The sequence below is a fragment of the Oncorhynchus nerka genome, linkage group LG1, assembly GCF_034236695.1.
Source record: "Oncorhynchus nerka isolate Pitt River linkage group LG1, Oner_Uvic_2.0, whole genome shotgun sequence".
In the NCBI taxonomy this organism is placed as follows: domain Eukaryota; kingdom Metazoa; phylum Chordata; class Actinopteri; order Salmoniformes; family Salmonidae; genus Oncorhynchus; species Oncorhynchus nerka.
The window spans coordinates 27932294-27953535 of record NC_088396.1 but is presented as its reverse complement, the minus strand read 5'-3'; the positions used below and the strand labels follow the sequence as shown (position 1 = coordinate 27953535).

The 21242-nt window shown below is 42.0% G+C and overlaps 1 protein-coding gene across 3 annotated transcripts in view; it reads right to left on the bottom strand.

Moving 5' to 3' along the window:
- LOC115128576 (mannosyl-oligosaccharide 1,2-alpha-mannosidase IB-like) overlaps window positions 1–21242 on the bottom strand; it is a 138341-nt gene that overhangs the window by 79868 nt on the left and 37231 nt on the right. For all 3 annotated transcript variants that reach the window (XM_029658542.2, XM_029658522.2, XM_029658532.2), the window contains one exon: window positions 726–822. In XM_029658542.2, coding sequence (XP_029514402.1) covers window positions 726–822 — 97 coding nt within the window. The remainder of the gene's footprint in view (window positions 1–725; window positions 823–21242) is intronic.

Genomic DNA, 21242 nt, shown 5'->3' with positions numbered 1-21242 from the left:
TGAAAGCCTCTTCCAACATGTTCTCTCTGATAGACACACCAAACAAACTGACACACATACACACACACACACACTGATAGAAGGATCAATATAGCCTAGTAGTCCTGTCTGTAGAGCCTCTCAAAATCAGACAGAGCGAAAGGGGAGCAAGATACAAAAGCAGAGAGAGAGAGAGAAAGACTCATCAATAATGTGGTTTAGTGAGAAGTGTGAGCTGATGGTACTCATCAGTGTGGGGTTCTGCCTCCTCGCCTCCACTTTGTTTTCTGGCCAACGAACATGAGATCACTACCCAGTGTGGATATATATCCAGCAGCCATCCCAGAGAACCAGGAGAGACAGACTGACCACACCACAGTACTGCAGCTCATTCACCATTTAACAGCAGCTCATCAAACACCACAAGAGCTTACGGACAATTTGCTTCACTGGACATTCTCATTTTCCATACAGAAAACGCATACATGCAAAGTACACACGCCACAAATGAGCCGCAGTCCAAGTTGTCTGATCTGCTTTATCTCAGAAAGCAGCTGCAGAACCGAACAGTAACAACAGCAACAACCCAGAAACAGAGACAGACTGGGTTGGTTGGATGGGGTCCACTGTTAATGGATGATGGCCAAGCATGAACATGTACAGTATTTCTGAGGGAGGGTGTGCACATATGGAGAGGAAAGGTGAATTTACGTGTGTGTGGTTCAGAAAAACGCCATGGCACTTACCAAAGATATTGGTGGAATGTCCTTTCTTGGCGAGAGGTTTCAACTCGTTGTGTCCCCATCCGTACTGTCTGTAGCTGTCCCACGCATGCTTCATCATCTACAACACACACACACATGCTTTAGACACATCTGCAATACAGCAACGTAACGCGAGTCTTGACTCGTTCCACCTGGAATAGAAACGCAGAGCATTTAGAGAAAGACAATCAAGGCATTTTGTTTTGTCTGCTACAACACCATGAACCTATCTTGAACTATAGACTCTAAAGGGAGAACCTTACAAGAGGCTTGTCACATACCTTTTATTTTATAAATGACTCATACATAGTCCTGCACATAACATCTTGACAGCACAAACAATCAGCATTAACACACAATTATTTTTTCACCATCATTTCAGCCTCGACACTGGAAAGAGAATGGCACTTAGGCCTTTGTTCTGGAAAATGATGCAACTGAGATTGACATCCCCGTGCCCCCTCAGCCACTGGCCCCACCTCCACTCCAGCCCCTTAAACACCCCCAAGCTCTTTACACACCCAAAGCCCCAGCCCCTGGTGTGACCACAACTGTCACTTCCTCTGTCACTCAGTTTCTAGGTCAATGGCCAGCAGGTCCCTCACCACACATCTCACACCATGGCTGGGTGGACAGGACACAGTCTTTGTGTGTGTTTGCCGTGTAACTACTTCTCTTCAGACAACATTGATAAATTGGCGCCGTAGGGCTCCTCTCTCTAATCTTTTTCATTGTGTTTTCCTTGACTGTCTGTAGGCACTGACCAGACATAAAACACTGCTGTATTCTTAACATGACCTTTACAGAGGAGCCGTAAGAGATGAACTGAGAATAAAGAGGGAGAAACAGACAGGATAGTGAGGCAAGCCTTGACACGAAGACAGTGATGCTGACCAAAGGAGAGGAGACTCAAGGGAAATTCAAGAGAAACTGTGAGGACGACGCTGCTGACTGACAGAGTCACGCTTTCCAAAATCTCTACTGCACGCTCAACATTTCCCTTTTTCCTTCTAAATCATGGCCTTAGTCTGGTGGGATTAGCTATCCCAGGAGGACATTTTCTCACCCTGTCGGTCTGTCTCTGTCTGCCATGGCAGCCATCCAAAAATGTGAGACCAGGTTTTCCTCCTGTTCGAGCCAGAGTCCCCTCTTCTCCTTTCGCTCTCCTCTGCCAGCCTCTCCTCTCGCCTCTCTTCTCCCAGCAGCACCAAGGCAAGGGAGGAAGGGAGCAAAGCCAATAGAACACATGGCCAGAAGTTTCATTGTGTTCTTGGCTTGCTGGCATTCAATGACGCACTCGGTCTCCACACAGCAGGAGATTATAAATCACATTAACTTACTGGGAAAACACCACTTAACCCATTGGCTCCTGATGGCGAGGTAGACCTCTAATTGGCTGGTTTATAAAATGCTGATTGGCCCATCTGTTAAAGAATATAGGATTTACAGAAACGGAATATTCAAATGTACAGTACGAGTCAAAAGTTTGGACACATACCCACTCAAGGGTTTTTCGTATTTTGTTTTATACATTGTAGAATAATAGTGAAGACATCAAATACAATACACCATCCCATCTGGTTTTGCTCTTAGTGGGACTATCATTTGTTTTCAACAGGACATTGACCCAACACACCTCCAGGCTAGGTAAGAGCTATTTGACCAAGAAGAAGATTGATGGAATGCTGCATCAGATGACCTGGCCTCCACAATCACCCGACCTCAACCAAATTGAGATGGTTTGGGATGAGTCGGACCGCAGAGTGATGGAAAAGAAGCCAACAAGTGCTTAGCATGTGGGAACTCCTTCAAGACTGTTGGAAAAGTATTCCAAGTGAAGCTGGTTGAAATAATGCCAAGAGTGTACACAGCTGTCATCAAGGCAAAGGGTGGCTACTTTGAAAAATCTAAAATATATTTTGATTTGTCTAACACATTTTTTGTGTTATTGCATAGTTGTTGTCTTCACTATTACTCCACAATGTAGAAAATAGTAAAAATAAAGAAAAACCCTAGAATGATCAGGTGTGTCCAAACCTTTGACCTGAACTGTATATTAACATTATACACACTGACTGGACATTTCACTTAACGTACCATTAACATGACACAAAAATGACAATTTGTTGTTATAACATTATGACCAGCACTCAATATCATTTCTAGAGTCTAAAACCCAACAACCATTAATGAATTGACTGACTGGGGTAACATATTGACCAGCATTCAAGATCACTTCTGTAGTAGGGAGTCTGATTCTAAAATGCCATAGCCAATTAAACTCTCCCTTCATGCATGCCTTTATGGTGTGTTTCAACAGATGCTGCTCCTTCAGGTTAGGTTACCCTCACGAGCACATATTGAATGTCAAGATCATTGCAGACATACACACATACGTTACCATGCCGCTGCTGCTGCCTGTAGCGTGAGACCAGGCCAGGGATGTGTCCCAAACAGCACCTGTTTCCCTATGCAGTGCACCCTATGGACCCTAGTCAAAAGTAGTGCACTATAAAGGGAAAAGGGTGCCATTTGGGACGCAACCAGAAGCGTAATGTGTTAAGTGGCATTGCAAGTATTTATATCTGCTTTGAAAAGGGAGAGGGTTTTGGTTGGCTCTGGTTCGGTCTGGTTCCTGCTCTCAGACTCTTAGCTGATCCTCAGCTTCTTCACTGAGACCATAGGAGCACTGATGAGGGATACACAAATCACACTAAGACAGAGGAATAATGTGCCTCAGCAAAAAGAGGGCGAATCTACACACTGCAATAAGACTACTCTTGGCTTTTATTCCCAGTGACTGTTGATTGCCTTCTGCTCGTCGGGTAGCAGCCATCCTGCCGGTCTAACTATGGGCTTGGGGAGGGAAGCATGAAGAAACGACAGCTTGTGGTGGGGTTCTCAGTGTCTGTTAAATAAAATCCACGCTCCACAGAGATGGAGAAACACACAGACCAACCTCTGGTGATTTATCTCTGAGCCAGAAAAATGTGTAAGAAACTCACAGCCAACCTCATGGTTCTGGATGTGTTGGTTTGAGCATGGTAACAAAGAACACTAAGATTGTGGGTTTAATTCACACAAGGGCCTCATATACTGGATATACAGTGCATTAGGAAAGTATTCAGATCCCTTGACTTTGGTCGGTTGCGGGCGACTTAGAGCCGTCCTGACACTGAATTGATCACAGCGGGGATTGGTGCGAACTATAGGGGCGAGGGGCCAGGGTTACTGTGGGTTCCGTGTGAAACACGGTACTTGGTGAAGCCCTATTGGAGAAAAAAAAAAACTTGTTCTGAAAAGTGTCTACAGTGGGGCAAAAAAGTATTTAGTCAGCCACCAATTGTGCATGTTCTCCCACTTAAAAGATGAGAGAGGCCTGTAATTTTCATCATAGGTATTACACCTCAACTATGACAGAGAAAATGAGAAAAAAAATCCAGAAAATCACATTGTAGGATTTTTAATGAATTGATTTGCAAATTATGGTGGAAAATAAGTATTTTATTTATTTATTAATTTATATTTTATATATTTATTTAACACAGTAGGACATCTACTGTGTGCATGACATGTCATTTTCCCCAAAAAATGTACAGATTATTTCACTTAATCACAATTCCAGTGGGTCAGAAGTTTACATACACTAAGTACGAAATGTTTGACGACTATTCTTCATAAATTTTTCTAATATAGTAAAACACTTCTTTGAAGGGTTTGTATGACCTCTGCCCTGACTTTCCAGTGTGGTTTGATCACCCTCATTGGACAGCCATTTGGATAATGAATTAAAGGTCATTTGTAATTCTGATTGAAAAGGTCATTTGTAATATTGATAATTATGATGAAGTTTATAGTTCTTAGCCATATATTTGACTCGGACCAATGTGGAGAAGGAGAGGGTGTTGTCTTTGACTAAGGGTAGGCTGTCTTAAGTCTATTTTCCTATGACCGTATGTGTACAATTATTATTATTAGTTAAGGGTAGTGATTCTAATTATATTTTGTTATTTGAAATGATTTTGTTTTATTTTTAACCATTAGTAGTGGGGATTTTTGTTGTTTTTTACACATTACTCACATTGGGAGTCATGTGTCAAAATCGGGGAGTCCTCTGAGGTTTTGGATTGAAGTTTACACACCTTAAGTGATATGTAGGAGTGTATTGAGTGATATGTGAAGGAGTGTATTGTTGTGTTTGTTCTGATACAAATCTCACCAGATTAGGTCTGCTGGATTGTTGGGATTTCTCCCGATGGGTTATAGGTCTGACTTCCTGAACCTGTGGCTCTGCGGTGAAGTTGACAGTGTGATGGGGAGTATAAACCAATTTGAAAAACATTGTTTCAATAGAATGTGTTATTCTCTTTGACACGTTTAGACATTGGTACTAAGAATAATTGGTAAACGTAATAATTTATGCTTGTCTGGATTTCCTGAATCAAAAATGAACTGAACTAAACTGTTGTTCTGATCTGTCCTCTCTTGAGGTTATCATGAAAAGTGACGTCAGTAGGTGTCTTAAGGCATGGAAGAGATCATTGGAGCGAACAGCGTGTACCTCAAAACCCCCTCTAACTGGCTGAAGAAAAGCGACACCGGCGTTCAATATGACCCTGTCCGCACCCCTTCTACCATGTTACGGATACAGTTATCCTGTGTGTGTGTGTATCCTGTGTGTGTGTTTCTTTTCTCTCCTTCTCCCCTCACAGGTGAAAACCATCACTCCCCAATCAGTCAACAATCAATCATCAATCAGAAGACACACCTCCTCCTATTTCCTACCCTATCACAGTTCCTTCCCCATGGTTTAAAAACCCCATCATTTGTTTGTTCTAAAGCAATCTCTCGCTCAATCTCTAGCTCAATCTCTAGCTCAATCTCTAGCTCAATCTCTAGCTCAATCTCTAGCTCAATCTCTCTGTAAATGCCATGTCTGTAGGTCTCTGTGTTTCACTCTCACTTTTTGTCTTAACCTCTCTTTTGTTTAAGCACCTCCATAGCACTTTGTCATCACCTGTGAGTATTGTTTTTGGTTATGGTGTTTGTTTGTTGCTGGTGGGAAAAGGGGAAACCAAGACAAGTCGCCCATGGGCATACACTACCCGTAGGTGAACTTTGTTAAATACACTAGTTAGAACTGGGCGGACCACCCACTGTATTTTTGGTTAGTTAGTTAGCTGTTGTTAAAATAGGCTAGTCTAGCTTAGGGGTGTTTTTGAATACTTATTGTTTCTTTCCTTGGGTCCAGCTCAGCCCCTTTTCCTGCTCCCCCCATTACCGTGTGTTTATAAATAAACCTGGAGTTTGACGGTAGATTTCTGTTGTCGTGGTTATTTCGTTCACACTTTTACTTTGTCACAATAATAATTTGCATGAGTTATGTTACGGGTCTCATTACCATCCCCCCTAGACTGTCGGGCCAAAAGGGATTCGTAACATACCAAGAGACCCGAGTCTGAGCCAGCAACCGGTGTACAGCATCCGGTCTAAGCTGTCAACTGCTTTTCTCTCAGGAGTGTGACAGGAGTCCACGTGGAGTGAGCATGGGGACAGATCTGTTCCAAACTTCTCTTATGTTGCTAGTATACTGGTTGAAAAATGGACAAGACATAATGGGTGGTAAAGATGGTGGCAGCCCAGGTAAGACATTGAAACTGGGACATTTCTGAAGCTGACAATGAAGAAGACGACAGAAGATTCAGTGCCTGAAGGGGGGGATTGGTGAACTGTGCCCAAAATGGATTAAGACTTGTCTAAAATAGTTTATTTTGGGGTGTCAGGTTGATTGTAGAGGTCTACACACTACACAAATGTATGGTAATTTATATTAAGAATGCATTAAGATACTGATCTGTAATTATAATCATGATAAAAGTTAATAGTAGAATTATAGGATAACTATACTGTATGTTAATATCAATGCGCATCCTGCAAATGTCGATGTGTGTTAAATTGAGGGGTTTTGCCTTTGCGTGATAGGACCAATGTGAATCACTGAGCAATGTCATGCTAAATTTGGGTTGGATAATTAATTGGGTTTTGGAAACTGATGGATTGATTGGTGAATGGGAAGAGTGAAACTGATCCTAATCTATTTGACTAATTTCCGTTACCAAATTATGTTTTTGATGATATTGATAATACTCAGGAAGTATAGCATGTATAGGAGTTGACTTATAAGTAGTGGAATCATGATGCTTGTCTTGGGTCATGTTCAATAGGCACCAACGGAATACATTTTACTTAAACCAGGAGTCACTACCTGGATTTGTCCAACAAGGTATGCTAATTTTAGTTTCTAGGGTGGAAATAGTTATTTCCACCATACTGATCAATTGGAGTGTGCTCTATTGTTGCATGCACTGCATTAAGCATTTGGTAGGCCTGATCACGACAACGATGAGACAGCCTATAGGGAGGTCAGAGACCTGACCGTGTGGTGCCAGGACAACAACCTCTCCATCAACGTGACAAAGGAGATGATTGTGGACTACAGGAAAAGGAGGACTGAGCACGCCCCCATTCTCATCGACGGGGCTGTTGTGGAGCAGGTTGAAAGCTTCAAGTTCCTTGGTGTCCACATCACCAACAAACTAACATGGTCCAAGCACACCAAGACAGTCGTGAAGAGGGCACGACAAAACCTATTCCCCCGCATGAGACTGGAAAGATTTGGCATGGGTCCTCAGATCCTCAAAAGGTTTTACTACTGCACCATCGAGAGCATCCTGACGGGTTGCATCACTGCCTGGTATGGCAACTGCTCAGCCTTCGACCGCAAGGCACTACAGGTGGTAAAGCGTACGGCCTCTATACCAGGCGGTGTCAGAAGAAGGCCCTAAAAATTGTCAAAGACTCCAGCCACCCTAGTCATAGACTGTTCTCTCTGCTACCGCACAGCAAGCGCTAGGTTCAAGAGGCTTCTAAACAGCTTCTACCCCCAAGCCATAAGACTCCTGAACAGCTAATCAAATGGCTACACAGACTATTTGCATTGCAATAAATTGTCCGTAGAGCTCCGAGACAGGATTGTGTCGAGGCACAGATCAGGGGAAGGGTACCAAAACGTTTCTGCAGCATTCAAGGTCCCCAACACAGTGGCCTCCATCATTCTTAAATGGAAGAAGTTTGAAACCACCAAGACTCTTCCTAGAGCTGGCTGGCTGGCTGCCTGTCCCAAACTGAGCAAATCATGGGAGAAGGGCCTTGGTCAGGGAGGTGACCAAGAACCTGATGGTCACTCTGACAGAGCTCAAGAATTCCTCTGTGGAGATGGGAGAACCTTCCAGAGGAACAACCATCTCTGCAGCACCACCAATCAGGCCTTTATGGCAGTGTCCAGATGGAAGCTACTCCTCAGTAAAAGGCAAGTGACAGCCGGCTTAGAGTTTTTAGGTCTCTCCAGAGATGTTCGATCGGGTTCAAGTCCGGGCTCTGGCTGGGCCACTCATGGACATAAAGCCTTTCAGACAATTAGAAACACTATTCTCTGGTCTGATGAAACCAAGACTGAACTCTTTGGCCTGAATTCCTAGCGTCATGTCTGGAGGAAACCTGGCACCATCCCTACGGTGAAGCATGATGGTGGCAGCATCATGCTGTGGGGATGTTTTTTGGTTGGTTGATCAAGGGAAAGATTAAAGGAGGAAAGTACAGAGAGATCCTTGATGAAAACCTGCTCCAGAGCGCTCAGGATCTCAGACTGGGGCAAAGGTTCACCTTCGAACAGGAGAAAAACGTGAGATGTTTTCCATTTTGATCTAGAATGCAGCCCTCACAAGACTAGTCTGAAGGTCCCCTGGTACCAGTTGAAAAAATGAATGGAAGTATAGTATATGGAGAAGGTTTAGTGCCAAAAATATAGGGTTAAATATGTTTTTTTCTCATTAAAAAACATTTCCTGATCTTTCTTTTATCTCTCAGATATAGGACAGACACTTCAGAACAAACTTAAATTTGATATTTTTTTTGGGGGGGGGGACTGTTGTTCCATGTAGAGAATATGTTATTCAATGCATTTGTATGGGCTAATCAGGCCAAAAAAGATTTTGTCAAATATCATTATAATTATAAAAATGTTTACTTCAAGGGGTCTTGAAATTCAAAATAAAAAGTCAAAATTATCCTTGGTATGATCTTCTTAAAACAATTCCATATAGCCTACGAGTGATGAGATGGATAGTCCCGACAGCGTGGATTTCGAGTTCCAATGTGTAATATAAATAGGCTACCAGCTAAATCCTGTATATACAGCGCCTTCAGAAAGTATTCGCACCCGTCAACTTTTTCCACATTTTGTTGTGTTACAGCCTGAATTTAAAATGTATTAAATGTATATTTTGTGTCACTGATCTACACACAATATCCCATAATGTCAAAGTGGAATTAGATATTTACAAATTAGGTATTTAGAAATGTTTACAAATGTTTAAAGGGGTGCTTTTACACCTGCATTGCTTGCTGTTTGGGGTTTTAGGCTGGGTTTCTGTACAGCACTTTGAGATATCAGCTGATGTACGAAGGGCTATATAAATAAATTTGTTTTGATTTAAATATGAATTAAACAATGTCTTGAGTCAATAAGTATTAAACCTAGGAGTAATAATTTGCTAAAAAAGTCACAAGTTGCATGAACTCACTGTGTGGAATAATAATGGTTAACATGATTTTTAAATGACGACCCCATCTCTGTACCCCACACATACAATTGTCTGTAAGGTCCCTCAGTCAAGCAGTGAATTTCAAGCCACAAAGACCAGAGTGCTTTTCCAAAGGTTCGCAAAGTGCACTTATTGGTAGATTTTAAAAAACTAAACTATTTTAAGCAGACATTGAATATCCCTTTGATCATAGTGCAGTTATTAATTACACTTTGTATGGTGTATCAATACACCCAGTCATAACAAAAATACAGGCACTCTTCCTAACTCAGTTGCCAGAGAGGAAGGAAACTCAGATACAGTGTTTCACCATGAGGCCAATAGTGACTTTAAAACAGTTACAGCGTTTAATGTATGTGACCGGAGAAAACTGAGGCTGGATCAACAACATTGAAGTTAGATCACAATACTAACATAAATGACAGTGAAAAGAAAGCCTGTACAGAATAAAAATATTTTTTAAAATGCGTCCTGTGTTCAATAATGCACTAAAGTATTACTGTAATACAAAATGGCCTGAATACAAAGCGTTGTGTTTTGTTGGATTTGCCACAAACATATCACTGAGTACCACTCTTCATATTTTCAAGCATGGTGGTGGCTGCATCATGTTATGGGTAGGCTTGTCATCGGCAAGGATGAAAATAGTTTTTGTTTCTTTATAAAATAAAAGGAACAGAACTAAGCACAGGCAAAATCCTAGAGGAAAACCTGGTTCAGTCTCCTTTCCAACAGACAATGGGAGACATATTCAACTTTCAGAAGGACAATTACCCAAACAAAAGGCCAAATATACACTGGGGTTGCTTACCAAGACAACATTGAATGTTCCTGAGTGTACTAGTTACAGTTGACTTAAAACCTGCTTAAAAATCTAATGACAAGACTTGAAAATGATTGTCTAGCAATGATCAAAAAGCAACTTGAGCTTGAAGAATAAAAAATAATAAAAAAGGGGGAAATATTGTATAATCTAGCTGTGCAAAACTCTTAGACTTACCCAGAAAGACTCACAGATAGAATCACATTTGGCAGTGATTACAACATGTATTGATTCAGGGGTTTGAATAATTATCTAAATGATACATTTTCATATTTATTTTCCATGAATGAAAAACGAAATAAAAACATCTATTGATTACTGATTAGTATGCTGGTACATTGAAAATGTATTTTACAATCTGCAACGTCTGAATTTCCCACTTGAATTACTGAACAAGTAAATACATCATCGCCACCAGCCAGGAATCTAAATAGCAGCATTGTGACACTGTAAGCCTATAGCTTCGTGAAACATAAACGTTAGGCTTAACACGAGAAAAAACCTGCATCAATTAAAGCAAATCTATAGGCTACTACAAGCACTGGCGCCACATAGTCTGATAGCTTATCGATAGACAGCCACGTAGACGTCGCAATTTCAGGACCATGGACAGTGATCGGTAGTATATACTTTGAGTGGCTGACACATTAGATAAAACATTTTAGGGAAGTAGGTGGCCCAAACTCCAACTTTGCGTTCGTCCAGAGTAGGCTTGGGCGATATAACGTAAACTGGGGTATTTGGAAATAGCCACGGGATGGTTTTAAATACCATCAATGCCGTTGAAACCACTTATTTTAAGTTTTTCAATACATTTTAATATTTGTAGTAAATACCTGCAGTCAACTTGTGCAAAAGGTTAGGACAGTAGTCACCAACCTTTTCTGAGTCAAGATCTCGGAGTCAAAATGCAAGCCAAGATCTACCGCTCGGATTCTTAAAACATTTTTTTATTTTATAAACATGACTTAAGATTTTGTAACATTAACCAATTAAAAACTGTTTGGTAGCAATGAGGTTTGTGCAGTAGGCCATAGGCCCAATACATTATCACTGCATATTGGCTATGCTTGAATTGCCCTGCCAATGTTGTTCTTCTCAGACAATTTTGAAATAATGTTTTTTAATTGGTATTTGATCAGACTGGCAATAGATAATTTGTTGTATTACTCGTGAGACCCAGCTGAGTGAACATAATATTATATAGATTTTTTTTTTACAGGACTGCATCTGATAGTCAGTCTGATGTTGCAGCGATGAGGCTGTGAAAAGGGGACACAGTCCAGCTGATGGCAAAACTGAAGTCGCACTGCATTATTTCTGCCTCATGCACCAATTCATGTTGTTACTCCTATGACCAGAGAAAGTGAAATATTCCTCAATTTAAAAAAAGACAAGCCACTAACAATAACAACGCAACATTTTGTTAAACTCATTCATTGCAGCTGCAGTGCTGGAGTACGTACATTTTAAGGCTTATGAAAGTGTTGACAGTGCTGGATAACTTAAACATTAACTTACTCAAAAACAGCAGCTCTTTCCAGTATTCATTGAGACTCTCTAGTCACATTTTTTATTTTTTATTCTCACAGTATGAACTTTGCTGTGAGTTCGAGTTTTCTTTTTACAGTCTATGGCACTTTGCCTTCCTGGCGCTAGGGCTGCTGAATCAAGCACAAACAACTGCACAAATTCATTAAAAAATAATAGGAATGCAAGGCTTGATCAGTGTTTTTTTTATTTATTATTTTACATAAATGTTTGTTGATAGACAAGGAATGCCTTGGAGAGGGACCAGTCAATCGTGATCGCCCGGTTGGTGACCACTGCATTGGGAGATAAAGCAGATTATGTTCCTCATTTCATCTGTCACATTTTTTGCATTACGAAGTTTACTGTAGTTCCCCTGAACAGCTGAGCCAGTCATGCATTTGTTTGTAAATAGCATATTGGGAGAAATTGGGAGCAGGTGCCTAGCAGTTTTTGGTAACTGTACCAAAACCAAACCGTGACCCCAAAACCACAATACGTCCCGAACCGTGTGTTTAGGTCATACAGCAGAGGTCATGCAGTCTGTCTTATGCTGACATTGCTTATGTTGATATCCACACAAGTATAATTATGTAGTCATTTCTACCCACTATCCATCATGGTGTGGATTAATATCTGCCTTTAGAACCAAGGAGAAGGCTAATATAAACCCATCTCCCTCTGCCTAGAGAAAATAGGGTCTGGTGTTGTATCACTACAGATTGTCGATTAGACTCTCTCCTCATTTGAATATTGAGTGGTGTAGATACCTCTGTAGATTTATTAATCATGCCACATTATACGCTCGACCTTGCCTTGGAACGGTCTCCAGCCTAGAGAGTTGCCCAGTGTTACTAAGGTCCGTCTGGACGAGATTAAAATCTCTGCCCTGCTCTCTCTCCGCTCGTCCACAATCACTGAGATGTGTATATCTCTTCAGCTCTTAGGGTTGACGAGAAAGGCAGATTTTATTATTAATAATTCTGGGGAATTCATAACCAGTTCTGATACGTACACAGTGAAGTGGAAAGAAAAGTGGATTTCAACACCTGTGCCTCCGAGGACACATCACCTTGTAATTTCATAATCTGAGCACTCTGCTGCTGGAATGTGGCTTTTGTTCTAAATATCATCCAATTTTTGAAAAGGAGGAGCGTGACATTGCCTGTTGTGGGCTGAGCTCTTGGGCACGTTATATGAAGACATTATTTCCTCGGTTGATCGCTTTTTCAAAGCGTGCCTTGCAGTGAACCGTGAGGGTGACATCCTTTTAGAGTCAATCACATCTCTTGGACAACTTCCTGGAGAAGCAAGGCCAGGACTGGAGCAGAGGCACAGAAAGAGGGAAGGGAGAGATGAGGGAGACAGAAAACGAGAGAGAAGCACGCAAAAAGACAGCACTACATAAAGAGTATCTAAGCAGATAAAGCACAGAGAAAGGAAAAGAGGGATAGAAAGAGCGAGACAAAGATAGAGACAGAAAAAGACAAGAGCAGGTAGAGATGGTGAGGAAGGGGGACCTTCCTTTATCCAGCTGAATGACGCCTAACAATCTGAGTAGCACCACCCACAGGTTAGACTAGAGGTTGTTGTTTACTGGATTATTCCTGTTCCTGCAAAACTCAGGCAGGGGAGGATGACGGGACGGAGGTGGACAGCCTATAAACTCAGAGGTCCGCAGTGCGGCCGGCCAGTGCTCCCTTTGCCTTCCTGTCTCCTGTCCTGAGAAACAGCCAGCTAGGAGCTCTGCTCTGACCTTCACAATGGTAGCCAAACCCTTGGCCACCAGGCACCCACCCCCAGCATCCTCAATCACCACCCACTGGTGATTCATAAAGCAGAAGCTACCCCGCCACAGAGCAATCCTAGAGTCCTGCATTTGGGTTGGATACTCAAGGTTTCCTGCGGTTGACCGGATAAAAGCTGGTGGGTGTAATGAAAACATTCTATCAACCTGCGGGTCGGCTCACGGGTTCAGAACAATTATATTCCGGGTCGGAATTGTTTTAAATCAAGATAATATTTTTTTTTACAAACCCAGGAGCTTGTTGTTTGGCATTGCGTTGTCTCTGTGAACAGAGAGGAAAGCATATAGGCTACCAGCCACACACCCAGTGGATCAGAGAACTGTCAATTATTTGTGTGGTGCTGAAACGTGTTTCATCCCTCCATAATTATAATAATTTATACATTACAAATTGACCAGAACTAAGCCCAAAAAGAGATTGTATTTGAAAATAACAATTCCATACCTTGATTACATTGAGACACGATCACATCTCTTTCTTTTATTTGTGGGAATAGATTTCCTCAAATTAAACACATTTTTTAATGAATCCCTGGTGATTTGAGTATTTTGACAAAAAACACCCCCCCCACCCCCAAATTATATTGGTATATTTACTTTTTTTATTAAAATATTTGGGGGTAAAACATTTTTATAAATCACCCACAGGCCACCTGTTGCTGACCCCTGCCCTAGGCTATAGCCTACTAAATAAAATTATTTTTGCATCCTACATTTTAATCTGGAAATGATTTATTTAAGTTTAAATTATTTGATTATTTAAACAATATTGAAGGTTCTTTAGAACAAAACGCTCAGTTACAGTCTTCTCACATCTCTGCAACTCCCGTATGGACTCAGGAGAGGCGAAGGTGGAGAGCCATGCGTCCTCCGAAACACGACCAAACCAAGCCGCACTGCTTCCTCACACAATGCCCGCACTTAACCCGGAAGCCAGCCACACCAACGTGTCGGAGGAAACACTGTTCACCTGGTGACGTGTCAGCGTGCATGCGCCTGGCCCACCACAGGAGTTGCTAGAGCACGATGGGACAAGGACATCCCTGCTGGCCAAACCCTCCACCCAGACGATCCTCCTCTTTTTTAATAGAGGACATCCCTCTGTTTTCTCACACAATTGCATAGCCTATAGCAATGTTGCGGAACATGAGCTTTCATTAAGTGTGATTAGATTTTCGATAACATTTGCATTGATGTCCGAGGGATTAGAGGGACAATAGAGTACCAGGCAGTTTGGTAGGCTACTAATGACTTATCATCAGAGATATGGCTAATGACCGTGACTAAAAGGTCACGTGGAATTTGACTGCCGTCATGACTCATGACCGTCGATGTGGCGGTAACACGGTCACCGTAACAGCCCTAGGTAGACCATTCCATTGTTGTGGGTCAGCTAAGGAGTATTGGTGTCTCTGAGGGGCTTTGGCCTAGTTTGCTAACTACCTCTCTAAGAGTGCAGTGTATAAAATCAGAACATCTGCAGTCTCAGACACTGCCTGTCACCAGGGGAGTAGCCCAAGGCTTGATCCTAGGCCATACGCTCTTCTCAATTTACATCAACAACATAGCTCAGGCAGTAGGAAGCTCTCTCATCCACTTATATGCAGATGATAGTCTTACACTCAGCTGGGCCCTGCCCGGATTTTGTGTTATATGCTCTATAACAAAGCTTTCTTAGTGTCCAACAATCTTTCCCTGTCCTGAACACCTCCAAAACAAAGGTCATGTGGTTCGGTAAGAAGACTGCTGCCTTGTCCATCTCATTAGTCAGAAGGTGTTTCAACTGTGCTGGCCGAGGTGATATTTAAGAGTGACTGGCCTAGTGCTCCAGTTATCTTGAGAGATGTGGAGATGTTGAGTCTCCCTATTTGATTTCTAGAAAATCTGGAAAATTCCGTAGTCTGATTTTCCCTGTTTTTGTTTCGATAAAATTTTTGGTTTTCTTCCATTAAGTTTGGTGTGGGTTTTAATTTTGTTAACTTCTTCTTGGGCAAATTGTGGTTGCTCATGGTGGGTGTCTTTTAGGTCCTAGTTGTTGTTGCTAATCAACTTTCAGTGGAGACCCCCACGAGTGTCTTTCAGAACCCCTCCTAAAACCACACCTGTTTAGTTTTGGTTGTTGTCAGTGACTCTTTGTTAGTTCCCCTTTCTGTTTGAGTGACAATTTTGGTTTTCTTGCTGAGAAACATAACAGATACCTACTGCAACCCTCATCCTTCACATACAACACCCGTTCTTCCAGTCACATTCTGTTAAAGGTCATCAAAGCACACAGATCTCTGGGTTGCTCCTCTTTTCAGTTCCCTGCAGGTAGCTACTGCAGCGAGCTGCAAAAAACACTCAAACTGGACAGTTTTATCTCCATCTTTACATTCATAGACTCCATCATGGACACTCTTACTGACATGTGGCTGCTTCACGTGGTGTATTGTTGTCTCTACCTTTTTGCCCTTCGTGCTGCTGTATGTGCCTAATACTATGTTTACACTGCTACCATTCTGTGCTGCTACTGTGTTGTTGTAATGTGTTGCTGCCATGTGTTGTTGTCTTAGGTCTCTCTTTATGTAGTGTTGTAATGTCTCTTGTCGTGATGTGTGTTTTGTCCAACATTTGTATTTTTAATCACAGCCATCATCCCCGCAGGAGGCCTTCTGCTTCTTGGTAGACCATCACTGTAAATAAGAATTTGTTCTTAAATTGACTTGCCTGGTCAAATAAAGGTTAAATAAATAAATACAGAAAGAAATAATGTAAAGGTTTTGTTACATCGGCTTTAGGCTTTCATTAGGTAAGAAGACTAATAAGGCGGCCCTTTTTTTAAGAGCGATTTGAGTTGTCAATGTGCTCTCACTGTAAAAAGTTTTTAAAATACCATTCTTAATTCATGGCATGGATTCCTTTTATACAAAAGTTGAATAGGGAAGTAATAGCCTACTACTCTGAAGTCATAAAAACAATTAAATATATTGATGTTATTTGGCGGGCCACGGTTCGGCTCTCAAAACAATTCAATGTGGGTTGTGGAGAAAAATCTGTCTCGATGTCATATCGGGTGGGGCTCGGAATTATCTTGAGAAGCGATCGGAACTACTGCGGTGCTCTGGAGTTTTGGGGAGCTGTGTCTGGAGTTCTGAATGTGCTGCCCTGGGTAACCTCTGGAGTAAGCCTGATTGATTTAAAATCTCCCTCCAGCCTTCCCCCACCAGCGGATCCTATCTGCTCTAACGGACGGCCCTTCAGAAGATGCATGAGGGCAGTGAAAATGTGACTGCTGTAAATACATTCATGGCACCCAGGCAGGGTGATAAATTCCCTTTAAAAGAAGACAGTAAAGTAGCTCAGATGGCCCCTTTAACAGCTCTTAGCATCGGGTCCTAACAGATAACAGAGGATGATACGGCTGCTGTTCCATTGTAACATATGGTCCTCTCACACTGATCTCACCACTGAGAACGCTCATCATGGTTTCAGACCCAGTCACAATGTGTGAACATGGAAGCACAACTAGTGGTCGGTTCAGGAACTACACCCTACATCATACAAATCACAGCCAGTAAGCAGGGCAGTCAGGTGAACAAGTTTGGGTAGTAGTACAATATTAAAGTAGATAATGTTTAAAAAGTCACCTTTTTTGGTTGAGAAGCTTTTGCCTTCAAATGAATGACCATGCTCTAAACCTCCCTGGGCCCATTCCCTCTGGCACTTTCTCTCTACACTGCTGTGACTTTTCTTTGGGATAAATTAACTGATATTCTACCTCCCTCTCCCTGTCTCTCCGACCTTGTGTACTGTCTGCACCACTATGCCCCTTCCCTCGCCCCCTCTTTCTCTCTCACATGCTGGGTATATGGTCAGCCATGAACCTGGCACTGAAGTGGTGGTCCCTGTGCTCCCCAGTCCTCTCCCCCCAGGGCTCCTTGTATCGCAGGCCAACACACCACACCCCTCTTCTGACCTCTATAGGTCCCAGAGAGCCTTGCAAACACGCTAAACAAAGAAACACTCCTTTCCTCTCACTCTCCCTGCCAAGACTGAACGGTCCCTAACGAGTGGTGAGAGGACCATGGATCAAAGGCTGTCCGTTTGCAGATGCTCCCTAAGAGAATATAGTTTATAAATTAGAGCCAGAGAGTTCACCTGTCATTGAGTGTTTCAAAAGGCAGCCACATACAGAGAGGGCATGGACACCACAATCCCGTTCCCATTTCCCAGTACTACGTATTGTTCGAGCTGAAAGGATACTAAATGGATTATTGCATTGTCATGACGAGATGTCTGGGTCAGGCAAGTAGAAATACTATACAATAGGGAGAACATTACGTTTTATGGGGCAACAGAAATGTAACGACTAAAAATAAACCATAAAAATTGTGAAACAAAGAAGTTATCTTGCGTGCAGTCTCCTACCTCTTCTCAAACACACACCACTCAGCGTCACACAGAGTCGGCCTCATAAAAACAATTGTGAAGCAGTCAAACCCCTAGACACATGAAGGCAGGTACGCAACCCAGTAAGCCAGGAGGATGACAACACGGAACAAAAACTTCTCCGTTTCTAGGCGTCAACACTGTTAAACAGTTGAATATTTTTAGGTACTTTTTAAGTAAATACCTGCAGTCAACTCATACAATACGTTATGAGATAAAGAAGATTGCATTCTTCATTTAACCTGTCACATCATTTTTCATTATGAAGGTTACCGGTAGTCCCCAGTCACGTGATGTTTGTTTACAAGCACACAATGATGAGAGACCGAGACTGGAACCTTGTGAGTCACTCACTGTTGTGCAGTATGCGTCATGTGATCTAGTTACAGTACGGAATTTAAGACTAAATACTTGCCTTCTAGATATCTTAGAACTATTAAGTTAACAGTAAAAAAAAAATGCTTAATGCTCTGCAGTTGTGCATTTGGTTTGCTAATTTAGTTGCTAGTTGGTCGCTAGTTAGTCGCTTGGTAACAGCAGAAAATCTCCTCCCTGATTGTTTTGTGTGTGCAGCAGAGTAGCATTTTTTGGTTACTAGTATACTTGTAAAGTTTAGGTCAGACTGTATAAAAATGTTTGCAATGTGCTTGTTAGCATTTAGTTTGCATTCTCTATGAGATTTTACATATACTTGTTAGCATTGGTAACCTTTGGATTAGTGGGGTTTGAAAACAGATCCCCTTGTGTTCAGTGTCAGTATTACTGGATATCCCGGTATGGCACAAGGTCGGTATGAATGTATGACAATTTCGATAGCGCCCAAGTCTATCCATTTCTACCTCTCTCATCTCTCACGCTAATCCAGGCAGGATAAAGTATTTTCCCTGCTTCCGTTTAATCTGTTCAAACACCACATACAGAGATAACAACACTGAGGTGCGCTACCGTGGCAACAGTCCCGAGGTGAGCAGAATTGGGGTTTGTTTTGTCCTGTGCCAATTCCTGTCACATTCTCTCCATCAGCCCAGCACTAATCAAACGTAGCACCACCCTGCTTCTTAGGCTTATACTTAGCATTTAGCTGCTATGGTTTGCCTGGAATACAGATGTGTCTTTTCCACCCATCTCCCTTTCTTTTCACCACCTCCATTTCAGAGATGTGCTAAACGACACCAAAATGGTAATGAAATAGCGGGGCCAAACAAGTCCACACTTACCGAGGTGGGTTCCAGCAGAGAGGACAGTGTTGAAATATAGATCCATGACATCCATACATAATGTATAGAGGCATACATTCTCATGAATTATGGATGCTGGTCACCAGATAGTGCTTCTCTTCTGGGGATATAGGGCGGTATCAGATGGGCATAGCTTACTACAGTGTGTATCACACAGAGCAGAAACCTAGATTGGCTCTCTTGAGATTAATCTGTTGCAGAGTGGAGAGTCGTGTTAGATGGGGAATTAGGCTTATAGCACTGTGCTGTGGGGAATGGATCTTATTTTCTCATATTTACTTATTCTATAGATGCATTGGCGGTGATTACTTTTCTGTTTCACAAATAACACAGAATGGTGCTTCAGAGAGAGAAGTAATTCATCCTAAAAAACATCCTGACTGGTTGGCATTGTTACCTGGTATGGCATATGCACGGCATCCTACCGCAAAGGGTAGTGCGTACGGCCCAGTACATCACTGGGGCCAAGCTTCCTGCCATCCAGGACCTCTATACCAGGCAGTGTCAGAGGATCACTGGGGCCAAGCTTCCTGCCATCCAGGACCTCTATACCAGGCAGTGTCAGAGGAAGGCCCTAAAAATTGTCAATGACTCCAGCCACCCTAGTCAGACTGTTCTCTCTGCTACCACACAGCAAGTGGTACCGGAGCGCTAAGTCTAGGTCCAAAAGACTTCTTAACAGCTTCTACCCCCAAGCCATAAGACTGTTGAACAGTTAATCAAATGGCTACTCTGACTATTTGCATTGATCCCCCTTTTTTTACACTGCTGCTACTCGCTGTTTATTATCTATGCATAGTCACTTTACCCCTACCTACATATACAGATTACCTCAATTACGCCGACTAACCTGTACCCCCACACATTGACTCGGTACCGGTAACCCCTGTATATAGCCTCTTCATTGTGTAACTTTTTTACTTTAGTTAATTTAGTAAATATTTTCTTAACTGCATTGTTGGTTAATAAGGGCTTGTAAGTAAGCATTTTATTTGTACATCGCCTCGGTACCCCTTGTATATGGCCAAGTTATCATTACGAATTGTGTATTTGTTATTAGATTTGTTTGAGTTTTACTTTTCTATGATCTTTCTCTCTACATTGTTGGGAAGGCCTGTAAGTTAGCATTATGTCTCTCTTTCCTTTACGAAGCATGTGACGAATACAATTTTATTACATTTATGAGAAATCAGTGTCATTGCACTGTGGTTGGGTATGACAGATGGCCATGCCGGGAGCATGAAAGCACATGCGGCTCTTAACCTGTTGAGTGTAGGGGGCAGTATTTTGATGTTTGGATGAAAAACCTACCCAAAAGAAATTGCCTATTTCTCAGGCCCAGAATCTAGAATATGCATATAATTGTCAGATTAGGATAGAAAACACTCTAAAGTTTCCAAAACTGTCAAAATATTGTCTGAGTATAACATAACTGATATTGCAGGCGAAAACCTGAGAAATCCAACCCGGACACACTGTTTTTCCTGAAAGCTCTCTGTTCCATTGCCTGCCGTTGCTCCATTTAAAGGGATATCAACCAGATTCCTTTTCCTATGGCTTCCCCATGGTGTAAACAGTCTTTAGACATAGTTTCAGGCTTTTATTTTTAAGAATAAGCGAGAAAGATCACATCGCGTCATTGGATGGCTGGGTGCCAGCAGCGTTTTGCATGCGCAACAGCTTGGAGCAGACATTTTCTCTCTCTGTCCTATTGAAGAAGCTACAGTCCCCGTTTAAATATTATTGATTATATATTGTAAAAACAAACGGAGGATTGATTATAAAAAATGTTTGACATGTTTCTACGAACTTTACGGATACTATTTGGAATTTGTCTGCCCCGTCGTGACCGCTCGAGCCTGTGGATTTCTGAACATATAACGCGCCAACCAAATGGAGGTATTTTGGATCAAAATAATCTTTATGGAACAAAAGGAACATTTGTGTAACTGGGAGTCTCGTGAGTGCAATCATCCGAAGATCATCAAAGGTAAGTGATTCATTTTATTG